This window comes from Phaethon lepturus, unplaced genomic scaffold, assembly GCF_000687285.1.
Source record: "Phaethon lepturus isolate BGI_N335 unplaced genomic scaffold, ASM68728v1 scaffold6805, whole genome shotgun sequence".
NCBI classification, from domain to species: Eukaryota; Metazoa; Chordata; class Aves; order Phaethontiformes; family Phaethontidae; genus Phaethon; species Phaethon lepturus.
The window spans coordinates 6,322-20,672 of record NW_010542553.1 but is presented as its reverse complement, the minus strand read 5'-3'; the positions used below and the strand labels follow the sequence as shown (position 1 = coordinate 20,672).

The 14,351-nt window shown below is 39.1% G+C and overlaps 1 protein-coding gene across 1 annotated transcript in view; it reads right to left on the bottom strand.

Moving 5' to 3' along the window:
• WWTR1 (WW domain containing transcription regulator 1) overlaps positions 1-10,444 on the bottom strand; it is a 38,500-nt gene extending 28,056 nt beyond the window's left edge. The window contains exons 1-2 of the mRNA XM_010288059.1: positions 10,400-10,444; positions 4,990-5,152 (exon numbers count right to left, since the gene is read on the bottom strand). Of these exons, the coding sequence (XP_010286361.1) occupies positions 4,990-5,152; positions 10,400-10,444 (208 nt within the window). The remainder of the gene's footprint in view (positions 1-4,989; positions 5,153-10,399) is intronic.
• Between the last annotated feature and the right edge of the window lie 3,907 nt (positions 10,445-14,351).

The following is a 14,351-nucleotide window of genomic DNA, read 5'->3' as shown; positions in this document are numbered from 1 at the left end:
ATCTTCCCTACAAATATACATGTGAATGAAGTCCTCTTGACAGAACCTGAGAGAACATACAGTTATGAGGTATTATGTCAGTGTTCAGGATTAAGAGTGATCCAAGTACGTTTTCTGAAGGCAGGATTAGCTGGGCCAATAGACCCTATACACTAAAATAATAATTTACGAATTATGAAATTATTAAGTTATCAACTACCGTCTTCTCCAAAATTACATGGCAAATAATAGATTATGAGGGAAAAAACAGACAGGGTAAGAGAAGATGGCTCAGCTCTAATGCATAAGGGATCTACACAAACATAGCTCTGCTCATCTCTTTGCTTCACTCCATGTCTCTTCTTCCCTGACAGCCAGCTCATACATGATTGCAGCCTTTAAAAGCCTTTCCACCCATCAATCCCATCTCTAAGCAAAGCCTGATGAGTCACACAAGTTCTCTGGTGTACCAGGAGCGGAAACTGCGAAGCAGTAAAACCAGGTATGTGTTTCAGTTACTGCTGATGCTGGACTAATCACTGTGAAGAGAGAGGCAACGACGACAGCAGTGGCCAGGCACTAGGGAGCATCGACGACATCCAGCCTGGTTGGAGTTCGGTGAGCTTAGTTAGGCCAAACACACATTTTAGCTAGTTGCTAGTGAGATAAATTGAAAGCCCCTATCCACGCCCAAATAAAGGCATTTTACAAAGTGGCAGAGTGCCCAAAACTCTCAAACCACCAAACTCTGGGCACTACTTAACACACAGCTTAGTCACTCACTCGGGACCTAGAATAACTGTGCCTTGCAGTCTGCAACTGGTATTTGCTGCAAGGCCTAAATTCTACAACCAGCTGTACCATGATGTATGCCACTTTGCCCAGAAGGTCCTCTGAGTTTTTTTGCAGGTAGAGTCTGTTCTTTTTGTACGGGCTTTTTAAGGAACTCACGCATATAAATTCAAACTGGTTTATATAGAAAACATAAAACACTAGAGTGTTTTATTACTTTATGTCAAGTTGCAAACTATTAAACTTGAAAAACATTTAAATGAAGACCAGATTGTGCTTACTAACTGGATGAAGAGCACAATCACAAAAGAAATCTCTTTAAAAGAGTTTGAAGGAAGCAGGATGAAAATAACAATGGTTCTGAGTGTTGCAAAATGAGGAATAGAGAAACACTGCAAAACAAGCAGCATTTAATTAGAAGTTGTTGCAAAAGAAACTTTTATAAGGATCTAATCCAAATCATGCTACACACAGCCAAAAACCATCCTCCACAATCTTCTTACACCAGTGATTGCCATTAAGGCAGAATACCTTCCCTAGCTTTGACTTAAGCACCTCCAGAGAACAGTTTAGTCATTTAGGCCAGGCAGTAGATTGACCATGAGCTTAGGTGCACTGCAGCTGCTCTCTCCTTCCTTTCATTCACAGGAAGTCCACAGAGCTCAGTCTCCTAATTCAGGGATCCAGGTTAGATGCCTAAAGTAAGGGCGTACAAACACCCCTCCTTCCACATACGGTCTTTGATTCTACCACAATAACGGAGTTGACTGGCAATAGATAGTTAATACTTTATCAATCAGCTGAAAAAGACTTTCAGAATGGGCAGAAAACTAATATACAAACACCAAAGTAAATGGGATTTATGAAGCACTTATGAAGATGCAGGAAATAGTGTTTCTAGTTGTCTTCAGTCAGAGGCTGATCATTTTCCCGGTTGCATTCCAACAACAAAATACATAGTTAAAAGATTCCTGTTAATGCTGTCCTTTCCTTAGTATATACATCTGCAAACTGTCTTAGAAGAACAACAAAGGTAAAATATTTAGAAAAAGTGAACAAGTCTGGACATATGCTAACCTGCAACAATATACTTTCAATTTCTGGGACAAATTTCCCTTTTCATTCATGGAACTTCATTGAATTTAGTGGTGGTGTGTAGATGAACATAGAAACCTGACTAGCATGTATTAGTTTTCTGTAAATTCAACCAGGTGCATCAAAAGAAGAAATACCTTCGGATGCCTTTCTTGTACATTTAAAAAGCAATGCTTTAAATGTTAGTGAGAAAACTAACAGTGCTGAAGTTATAAGAAAACCAGTATGTGCAGCTCATAAATAGACAACATAAAACCACAGTAAGAGAAAAGGTAGAAAAACACAGCAGATTTTTTTAAGGCATGCCTACTAATTTCAAGCAACTTCCACAACATGTTCCTCTATGTCTCAAGCATAGGCATACTATGATTTGGTATCACTTAGTCACACTCCGTGCTTCTGATAGAATGTTTATAAGCGCCTTTGTACACATCCCAGCAAATATTGCTGAAAGGAGTTTAAAAAACAAAGCAACAAGCTGTACAGAACAGACCATATTTTCCATCTCTTCATAAGAAGCATAGCAAAGAAAACACATGTGTTAGTAATTGGAAGTGCAGACCAGTATGCAGACCTGGAATACTTAAATGCTTTTCTTTTAAGTGGCACATCTTCAAAAGAAAAACTTCTTTTAATTCTTCCAGTACCAAAGAACGCTAAGGCAAAAGATAGAAGCATAGACTTCATTTACTAAAAAGTTACAAAATTATGGCCAGAAGAGTGGCTTAACTTGGTATCCAGTTCCCATTTCTCCTCTGATGTCTGTAAGATGTTGGCACAATCATTTCTGGCTTAGAGGTCTGACTGCCAGACCAACAAATGGCTCACTTCAGTGCCTGAGCGGACCCAAGAAAGCAGGTTTAGCAGTAACACTGTTAGCACCTCAAAAGAGCAGAAAGGCCCTTTCTTTTGGCCAAGATAATTTCAAAATAGAGATGTTCTACTTTAGTACTGGAAACTGCACTTGCATGTATTTTAAGCCGTCACATGAAGTATTCAGAGGCTACTGTATCCTGTTCAGATTATTGCAGTCTTGTAATTTCTGTGTGTGTCTATAAGTATATATAGACACACACAGTTTGTAGATTAAATCTTTTAAAATAATGTCACAGTTGGTGTGTTCAAACAAGTGGATTGGAAAATCAGGAACTGTGATGCTGAATTTAGTAATATGGTGCTGAAAGTGCTACTCACCTGTGCAAACAGATTTGCTTGCTCCCAGAGTGTCACAACATGCCTTTCGAAAGCCTCCAGAATGAGAAAAAGTTCACCAAAACACATTAACAAAATATTTTCTCAATTAAATAAATATGGACAGTGTGGAAATTTTTACATACTATTTCTAGTGGGCTAATGTTTAGGAAATTCAGTCATGGAACTGAAACACTACACCAAGCGCTGTATAAATACCTACCAAAAAGTGGAACCTCATCTATAAATGTGAACGGTACTGAATGAAATATAGTCTGTATTTGATGTGACAGATTTTGAAGTCTGTGGAAATGCCCCTGTCGGGCAGCTGAAGTCCCTTCAAGACCAGACTTTTAATTAGGTGTATGCTTTTAATTCTAATCCTTTGTATCTCGAGAAAGACACTTTAAAATTCAGTATACAAGTATTTCAGTACAGGATTTGGCTTTGATTCACTTCCACTGACAAATTGGGGGAAAAAGCTTGCTGTACACTGTCCTGATTTTGTTTTTTAATTTTTGTCCTCCTTTGTTTTTTAATTAGAGAGAATGTAACAGATGTCAACATAAGATGAGGAGTTAGTATGAACAAAAACCCCCACTGTCCTATTCTTATCTCTTGGCCATTTCAAAACTGCTATAAACAGACTGACCTAAACGCAGCTGTGGCTTGAAGTAACATGCACAGAGCAATTGTTAGTTTTACCATGTGGTGTGACACACTATAGTACACCCTAACCTTTCAGATTTTGCTCAGGTATCTTCTTCAGATATCCACTCTCATGATACAATTTGCTGCTGTCCACTAAATCACATAACATAACCAACACGTTTTACTGAATATATTCAAGCAGGATAGTTGTTGGGAGAAAGGCAGAAGAAAGAACTGAAGTTAAGTTACCTCAGGGGACAGCCTAGGTGTTTATTATACATTTAAGACAAAAGTAAATATGTATATTGCATTACTGCTACCGATGACTATTGGCAGCCAAATGTTTACTATTTTCTTGGTACGTGAAGAGACAGCCCTGATAACCACACTGCAAAGGAATAATCATGAAATCATGAGACCAACTTACCAAAATTAACCTGAATAAGAATCTGGTCTGTGTTTTTAAGACTACCTATTTGACATAGTTTTGTGGTCTTGAGCCTGTAAGCTAACCTATCTGTTCCTCATTGTCTTCAGGGGTAGAAAACTTAAAGCTGCAGAAGTGAAATATTAGGAATTATTTGTAATTCTTAATTATACATGAAAATGTTTTCTTCCATTTGCATCTTTTCTTTAAAATTGTCAGAGTCCTCATGGCTTTGTTTTCACTGAGGTTCCTATCTGGCAAAATCAGAGGAACATAAGTTGATGCTTAAATTTAATTTTAAAGTGCTAAACAGGAACAGCAATGAAACCATGCCATTTATAGAAAGTCGCCAGGTAACTGGTACTGCAAAATAGACTTTTTGGTATTTTGCAAGTAGCTTCCAGTGCAGAACCTAACTATGCGAAACCCCACCACCATAACACATGAACAAACAAACCAGCTACAACCTCTGACCTGAAGAAACACAGGAAAGACTGCAGAGAGATTATCAAAGAGCATTTTGCACAGTAAGCTCTGAAAATTATGTGGTGGTGTTCCATATACAGGCTTTATACTACCTCCAAATGAAACAGGACAGCTCATTTTTCTATGTTCAATACTACATCAAAAATTTGTCACAGAGGCTCTAAAGTTAAATGCATGAGATGTTCCTCAGACAGTATGCGTTCACTTGCTGCCAACTCTACACAGGGAGAAATAAGAAAAGGAAGTTAGGCCTCACAGAAGAATGAGAGTTACCCTTCTTGAATTAAAAATTACTTTGGCAAACAAATTAGTAAAAGGTGGCTCTCCTCTCTTGTATTTTCACCACAGAGATGACATCTAGTACTCACCGAGATTTGGCTGAGATACTGTCATAGACCTCTGGGGTATTGGTGTGGAAGTAGCTGCAGGATGGTGATTCATGTGATTCAGTGGTTGGTTCATAGTTTTTCGAGGATCTTGCCACGTTGTAATTTTTTCTATGTGACTGAGAAAGAAAAGATAAAACACCAGCTTAACACAAAATACTCAAGTATATCATATACATGGCTAGGCATAATGTCATGAAAGTCCTATTTGCTTTTCTTATCCCACATTTTTCTACCCTTTTCATCTCACCCTAACCCACTTGAAACTATCTATCATTTATTTTTTCTTCTGATCTTCTGCCCCTGCCATTCTAACTTTTTATGCATTACTGTTGAATAGTTACTTTCACTTGAACAATTGGTGAATTCTGTTATGATATTGAAAATCTGTAATACACACACTTCTTCCAGATCATTTAATTGTCCAAAAGTTGTTTACTCTTGTCCTACCAATATTTTTCTACATACTTATATATGGCCATTCTTCATTCAGCAATATATGGTAATTTTGCTAAGTTTTGAAAAGACAAGTGTTTGTCTTGCCAAATCCAACTGCCTTCTCCCTTACCACACCATGAAAACTAGTCTGTATGTCTCCAAGAACATCAGAATATATTCTTATTACCAAATGGGGAAGATTATGTTCTCATGACCCATATCTAATCACCAATTTCTCTGTAAAAGCACGAACAGTTTTTATTGCAATGTAGTCAATGTAGGTCAACAACGTATCTACCACTCTAGTATGCAAACCCTCATGTACCTATTACCCTGAAAACTATGGAATAGTGCATAAATCTGCATAAGATTTTACAGTGAGGTAACTATAATGTGTGATCTCTGTCAAATATTTTTTGCCACAGAATACAGCAGTGAAAGAACTGTGGTTTTGTTGCAACTGAAATTCAACATCAGTTTCAAAAGAAACTTATCAGGACAAAGATTTTAAGGATCAGCATGTAATTCTACTCCAAACAAGAAAAGAAAAAGGAGCTGTCTTAAAGCAATCAATAGTCCGGTATCTACCTCGGGACTGCCTGGTTCCACATCCAGCTTTCGCCCAACTGACCAACCACGCTACTGATTACTGGCTGGACTTGGATGGGTTTTCCTCTATCAGCTGCTTGCTAGAAAACTTTGAAAGAGAGAAGTCTTTAAGAAGAACAAGTAAAGAAGGATAATAATTTAAATATTCTGTGTCTGGAAAACCATTTCAATACACCTTTCGTAAAAGCACAGTCTAACATCATCTTTACTGAACTCAGTCTCAAACCTGTCACTGCTACTTTCACCTCCGTTATCAGCATTGCCACTAATGCTGTGGCACTCCACACCGTCATGCCCAGCTGACCACCACTACTACTTCACAGGCAAGCTTCTGCCTGTTGTGATGTTACCATGTCCAAACATTTTACAGTAAGCCTCTGATATTACCAAAATAATGTGAATTACAACCGAGCGGGGGGGGCGGGAAGAACCACCTGAACCATTTTTCAAAGAATGGAAAAAACCAACACTGTCTTTATTTAGTCCGCAGCCATTTTCTTTTCCTATTATTTTACATATATGTACAGTCCCAAAACTGTAATCGAAGATCACGCTTTCACTACGATGCTTGTCTAAAACTCAGCCTCTAAGCCATTGAGTCATTTCCTTTCCTCAAAGCTTCTAGAATATTTGTTTGTTATCATTCACAATGAAACCACCCACCATTGCTTCCCCATCACATTAAAACACTTTATTCTCCCCTCACTGTAAACATTTATTAGATTTCAGCTTCTCTTCTTTTTACTCTTACATTTCAAGTGTAAGAATTCTTGTATGCAGTTCAGTTAAATGATCTTTTTCCCAGATTAAGAAATGGCATTCTGAATGAAAGACACTGCTATAGCAATAAATTGGGCAATGTTTTCCCTTAAGTCCTAATTGTGCCTAAATGAGATGAAAAGCATTTTTATTTAAAGTTCCTTTATTTTGTTTCTCTAGCATTGTAATTCAAATAAAGAGGCTATACTTAATCAAAGCTATGAGTTTTGGAATACCAACATGTAATAGAAAAGATTTTTCCCGAAATAGTGAGAAACATGTTTTTAAGCATGAGCTTTAGTGATGCTGCCTTGATGAAGCTTATATCAAAATACATTTCTCACTTTAAAACTTTTTTTTACAGATAAACACTATAAAATTTAAAAAGGGTTAAAATTAAATTAAGACTTTTTTCCTGTAATGTTCAACTCTCAAAACCAAAAGCACAGATTCCTGTTAGGACAACTTGAAGCACAAGTTAAGGTATTTATGAAGCCAGTTGTATTAAGCGATCTGTAACTTGTTTGAACGTATTCTTCCCTCTAAATACAAGTCCGAAACCTTTAACTAGAACTGCCAATTACGTACAATGACCAATAACAGGAGTGCTCTTACAAAAAAGAGACACTAGAATACCAAAATGGCCAATTCAAAATTATCTTTTGTTATTAAAGTTCCTTTCAGCAATAACATTCTCACATTTCATGGGCATTAAAAGACAACCAGACATGATTATTCATCTTTTGATTCAGATGAGACCTACGAACACACGCAGAGTCGTGTACGTGAGTTTGTACTTAAGATTTTGACAAACCTTCCATTTTAAGTATTTATGAAAAGAGAACAAGTCTACCCAGTAGAGTGCTCGGTCATGCTCAATAAAATAGTGTTTTCTGATGTTCAGAGGGAATCTCCTGTGCGTCAGTTTGTGCTCATTGCCTCTGGTCCTGTAAATTAAAGAGGTTGTATGTAATAGCCTGCAGACTCCATCTGAGACCCCACCTGGATACTGCATTCAGCTCTGGGGCCTAAACACGCTTTTAACTTTTGGTCAGCGCTGAAGTGGTCAGGCAGATGATCGTTGTAGGTCCCTTCCAGCTGAGCTATTCTGTTCTATTCAGCAGTCCAAAGACAGCCAGTGCTGACTTCAAAACATTTGTATTTTGTTTGGCACTACTTCCTGTTGAATAAATGGACTGTCACATGCTCAGCAAAGAGCTCCACTTCTCTAGTCTTGAAGGGGCACCTTCAAGAGGTTCTGAAATACCACGTTCAGGGATGAATTAAAGAGAAAGGGCTTTTATCTCATGGAAAAAATGGAAACCAGAAACCTGCCCAAGAAGCTCAGATGACCAGGAAACTCATAAAACTGAAGTTTGGAAACCACTGGAGCACACACTGGGTGTTGCAGTGTTTCTTCCTTGTCTTTTTTGCATTTGACATTCAGTTACATATAAGCGTTGAAAGGTATTAGTTTTTAACTCAAAACTTTTTATATGTAAGTATGTCAGTGCTGTCATTACTCCATGCAAAACACAGCATAGAAAAAGCAAAAAAAATCTGCTATTCTTTGCAAAATAGTTCAGCAAGTAGAGAAAGTAGACGTTGATCAAAACATGGCATTTGTCATTTAGGCCTTGATCCTGAACCACTGAATTCACTGGCAGTTTTGCTACAGGTGCCAATGGAAAGTGGGTCATACCCTTGTAATTTTGCACAGACTCAGAGCATTGCAGCCATTTGGGAAAGGGCATGGTAGCAGTAATGCTTGGTTGCAGTTGGCAGTCTATTACAATAACTATGAATTTTTGTCTTGCACTTTTAATAGAGGATCATTGGATTTACTTTATTGAAACTGTAAAAATAATTAAGGCATATAGGGTTTAGGTAACAGAAGTCATTAAAATATTCTTCAGCAATATAGTTTGTGTAGTGCTGACAGTAAACATTGCCACCAGCTCAGCAAAATCTTGTCCAAGTAATGACTTTGAAAAAAAATTTTAAGAACAGTACTATGTTAATATTATCCTCAATATACTTTGACAGCCAGAGAGACAAGCGATAGTTACTCTTTTAGAAACACATTTGGCGTAACACTCCCTGTTGAAACACTTGGTTTCTGATCACCAAATTAGCGTGAAATGAGCTGTAGTTCTATAAAGGAGCTTTTTTCCACACTGTACCATGAGGCAATTCTCCATCCTTTTCTTGTTTTTTTAAAATATGCCCACTTAAAATGTCCTGCCTACCAAGCATTATGAGGAATAGGTCTGCCATCTGCTTTCCCTGAAGTATGTGTCTTTTCTTAGTTACCAACATAGTGAGGCAGTCAGCATTAATCCAGGGCAGTCAGCATTAAGCCAGCACAAAACATGAAGAAACACATAATCTAGAACCAATAAACAAGGAAGTATTTTCTAAGTTAATATCTTTCTAGGATGCATCTTTATTGCCCTGCAGATTTTCTCGTTTTTGAAATAAGAGTTGCAAATTAAAAATACTCAATCAAGTTTTAATAAATTCTTAAAGCCTCTTTGTACATAAAAGTCCTCATAAGAAAAGATAAAAATGTTCTGCAAAGCAACCAGTCATGAAACTGTAGCTGAAAACTAATACTGCTTTTGTTCAAAATCTCTTTTATCCTTTTTATAGAGAAAACAATCTTTAATTACACATGTGAGAAGCAGGACAATGATGACCACTTAGCAATGCTTCTTAACTTACAGAAGAACTGAAAAAGTTGATCAAAAAACATAAGGATCATAGATCCTAAAAGAATCCAACTGCATTTTAAACGAAACAAAACAGAACAAAACCACAGGAATTTTCTGTGTAAACATGATAACTTCTCAGCAGGCATAGCCAGGATCCATGAGTGGCTTTGCTTACCCTTCTCGGTGCCATCCTGGCAGTGTGCAAACATATCTTCTTCATTAAAAACCATGCAGACAGAGTGTCTGAGACAGAACCCTCAAATATGGCACTGATATTATGATTCAAGGTCAAGTAATAGCTGGTTGTTACTAGAATTTATTACTATGACTACTAAACCGATCTGGTTTTACCCAGTTATTAAAGAAAAGGCTGTTGAACACTAGACAATGCTTATTTAACAACTTAAGATAGTAGAATTGAAACCCCAACAATTCCCTACAATCAGCACTAAGACGCCAAAACCAAGGGCTTGGTTTCAGGCCCGAGAAGCCTTCCCTGGACCCCGACTCCCACCGTTTCTGTACATGCCCACCCCCCTGCTTCTACATAGGTACCGTCCCTTTGCAGACACAGGCACCGGTTCATTCCACTTGGAATCTGTTGGATTTGTACTGGGGTAACAGGTTTTGGCTCTTTTTATTTATACAGGAGAATAAAAGAAACCGTAGCAGTGACAGAAATTAGCCTTTTTTAGAGTCTTACAGCCTCCTGGGTATCAGAACCGACAAAACTGAATTCAGAACAGCCTCTTTCTTCTTAAAGACCAATGGGTAAAGCATTCCATATGGTGGATTTCACTAAACACTAAAATGCAGAATACTGTCCTAAAATTCAGGACCTTCATCATTAAAATCGATTCACAGGCAGTTACGAGGCTACAGGCGCCGCAGGGCCGCTGGCTGCCGCCCGCCGCCATTACAGCCATTCAGCAGCGTACGCTGTGTGGAGCGGCCACACCTGCTTCAGTCACGACGAGCAGCTCTAGGAGCAGCATTTAGCTCTGGATCGTCCATAGGACCGCTCTGGGGTTTTTAAGGTACGATACAGTTCCACGTTAGAGTGAGCCCGGCTGCAGCTGCGGTCTCACGACGGGCTGAGGACAACCCGAGTCCCTGCTGCCGAGCGGGAAGTGCCCCGTCCCCAGCCACATGTTCTCATCCCGCTGGCAGTCGTGATTCCTCGGCTGTGCGGTCTGACAGATCAGGCTAAGCAAACCCTTATGGCTAATACTAATTTCTTAATTCTTTTCTGTTTTGCCTGTTCTGCTTCTGCTGGACTCTCACCCTGCCGGCCGCGCGGCTGTGCAGGCTGGGAGCGGCCGGTCAGGCCTCAGCGGTGAAGAGCAGCCCTTCTGACTGTGAAAACACGCTCTCTTTCTGCTCTTCGTGTTTCAACCCCAGAAAAAATAACTTCGCTCCTACGTGTGAAACTTCAGTGTAATGAAGACCATTTATTCAGCTCTGAAATGCATATCTGTACACAAGAAAGAAAAACACTATAGAGAGAACGCCCAAGCACCCTTATCTGGGATTGCATCAATCCATCTGTTCCTTGTTTTAATATTTCCAGAACTACTAATCGCAGAAGGATTTTTTTTTCTTGGCGTACATCACACAGCCTACAACCAGACAGAAAACAAAGCTTCAGACAAAGGCAAGTAACATCGGCTAGAAATCTTGCCTTCATTGCTAAACTGTACTACCTGGGTGACCCACTTGGAAGATAGTGAAAGTTTTACTTCTCCCAACATCTGAGCTTTATGCTGGTACTGGACAAAGATTAAGCATTTAACTGTCAGGATCACGGAGATAATTAGATATCACTGAGTTAAACCCCTGGTCTAAGTGTCCCCGAAGGCACTGACTTGTAAGCTACGTTTACCTGCTTTACCAATGGAATTACATTGTTATAAATCACTTTACACACTTAATTCTAGTGTAGCAGCATCTATACAGAAAGATAGCCTGTTACACTAAATCTGTCTAAATTAATACTTAATAAATACCACAAAAAAACCCCCTTCTTTCATTCAGTCCTAAGAACTATATATTGTGTTTCTGTAAGTTGTAAGAAGTTTCCACTTCCCTTAAGAAAAAAGTATTTTTCTGTAATTGCTAGTTTATGCTTTTAATTTTTGCATAATTTTCTGCAAATTATAATAACATTTTCACTACCAAAACTGTTTTATAAAATAGCTCCAAAGTTATGTAAATAATATTTTTCAATTTCCCTTGTCATTTTTACTTTCCTTTCTCCCCTAAAAGGCAGGTGGGAGGAACAGGAGATGGAACAATAGCACAATTTTTATTTAAAAATGTATATGAATAAAAAATTCTGCACATTTAAATACATTTTCTCTAACAAGTATTACTATACTGATTGCTCAACCAAAAATGAAGCTGACACTCAATGTCAGAACAATTCTGAAAAAAACTAATTTTATGAGTGCTCAAAATCTCTCATTATTTGTTCTTTCATTATTATGTTCTACTATTATATATCTATTAGTACGTCTTTTATTGCATGCTATTTTCTGTTCATCATCTACACACATTATCCAAAGAGGCAGCCTAAGAGTTTGGGAGAGAATTAGTGAAACAGTTCTTTGCTATAGATTTTTAAGATAAATGTGCATGAATCCAAGGAGGAGGAGCCTCAAACTTTAGATATCTTGCCTGAGCTATAACACTGAAGCTTCACCACGAAGCAGAGAGAACTGCTATGTAGAAACCTAACAAAGTTTTAAGAGTTGTTTTCAGAAGATTCTTGTTTGAGTAATATTCAAACATATGACAAAGTAGCCCCAAAACACATATTCAAATTTCCACTTTCACGTTTGTCAGAAGTGATCTTTGCATTTCTTATTATAAATCCTAGTATCAGAGCATGCCATTTCTCAACAACGTCTTCATTCATAAGTAAGCAGGGTAGGAAAGAACAGGCATTCATTTTAACTTCTGTTTCTGCGTCACAGATGAGACTGATACAGGGTATTCATAGGCAAACGAGAAGTTCTGAAAAGAAGATTTTCAAGAATACTTAGCTGTGCGCTAATAGTGTTCCCACTGAAACCAGGGAAAGCTTAATATTTACAACTCAAATGAGATATGTCTATCTGTCAAGTATGACACAGAACATGCTATTATAAATGCTGCCCAAGTCACGGCATTCATGCCCCTGAAGTCTACCATGCACAAGCTCCGTATGTGGTAAGCTGTATCCTAATGGTGGTACCTCATCAGGAAGAAATCAAAGGAAAGGTCAGACCTAAACAACTCCATATTTTATTTGGACTCTTTGATTCTGTTCTACCTGTTGTACCTTAGGGTTTTGTTAAATGCTTCCTGTTTGGGTGTCTGCCTCCCACTTCGAAATACCAATGTTCTTCAGAATTTGAGCTACCGTTCTGTACTGCGTTTTTTACTGCTAGGCTCTAATCCCTGACTTCCACTGCAGCCTTGCCAAGACAGCTCAGTTAGTTAAAATTAGCAAGCAGCAGCATGAAGTATACTAATTCTTTCTGCTTGTACCAACTCCAACAACAAATGTATGTCTGAGGGTTCTATTTTCAGACCCCCCTTTTTTTTTTTCTTCCTAGTATTAGGAAATTCAGATCTACTCATCTAAAAAGGTTTAAGGGAACCAAGGAGAAAGAACTGATTTGAAATACATTATTCCGTAAGTGTGCTCTCACCTGAAATAACACAAACTTAAGAGTTTGTCCAACACTGTAGTACTTGTAGTGGGTCCTTTATCAGGGTTTTGCCATTTGGACCGAGAGTGGATTTTGTGACTAAGCCACATCAAAGTGAAGCTGCTTCAGGGCAAGTGGGAAGCCGATGACGCATCAGCACCAGCAGCCCTCATGTTCTGACTCACTAGCTGCTCCACACAGGACCACAGGCTCACACTGTGCTGGAGAACATCCAGACATCCGCTTCCGGCGACACCACCATTGCCAAACGTTGGGAAATCTGTTTACAACTCTGCAGGCAGAGCCAAATCATTGCCCAACTTTTTCTCTCTGACACTCTGTTCCTTGTAAACAAAAAAGGGACAAAAAGGAAGCTTGTCTCAAGTAAGAGTCCACTCACAGTGCTTTGATGCTTCGTGATGTGGCAGATATACTTCGATAGAGATGGAAAGTTTTTTAAATTTAAGAAAATTACCTTGGGGCCACTACACCCCAGTCTACTGTGTGAGCTTGCTCACGGTACTGCAGTGCAACTTCTGGTAAAACTACAGCCAGAGCCAAGCCACATGGTGCTGCAGTAACCGCCATCATGAAGGATCCAGCAGCAAAGGAGAAGCTGTGTTATCAGCCTTCAGTGCCTTAGAAATGTACTTTAAAACATGCTGATACAAAACCATCGATCGACACAAGAGCTGCCGCCTCCCACCATGCTAGCAGCCTCAGCCATGCGCTCCGGCAGGGCTCCCTCGCTCAGGGCAAGGCGCATTTTCTCCCCTCAGCAGCAGCTAGTAATGTTGGCCCTCTCCGATCCTGATGAAAGCAGCCACTAGCTCACAAGCTGGCCCAGGATTCTTGAGAGACCATGACCCACACAAGCAGACTACCTTCTCTGTCACCACCAGTTCAGCACGGCCTCCAGTGCAGCCTGAAGACAACCAGCGGAAGTAACAGAGAAAGATTATGTTAATTCTCATTAATGCCTTCATCTGTGTAGGGGCCTGACCCACAATGGTGTTAAGGATTCAGCCTTTCAAAACATAGACGATCCAGTGGAGTTTGAAGCTATCCCCGGTTTTGCAGTACTCCTCATGAGGCGAAACACAATCTCACGGTCAGTTCTGCACCTTGC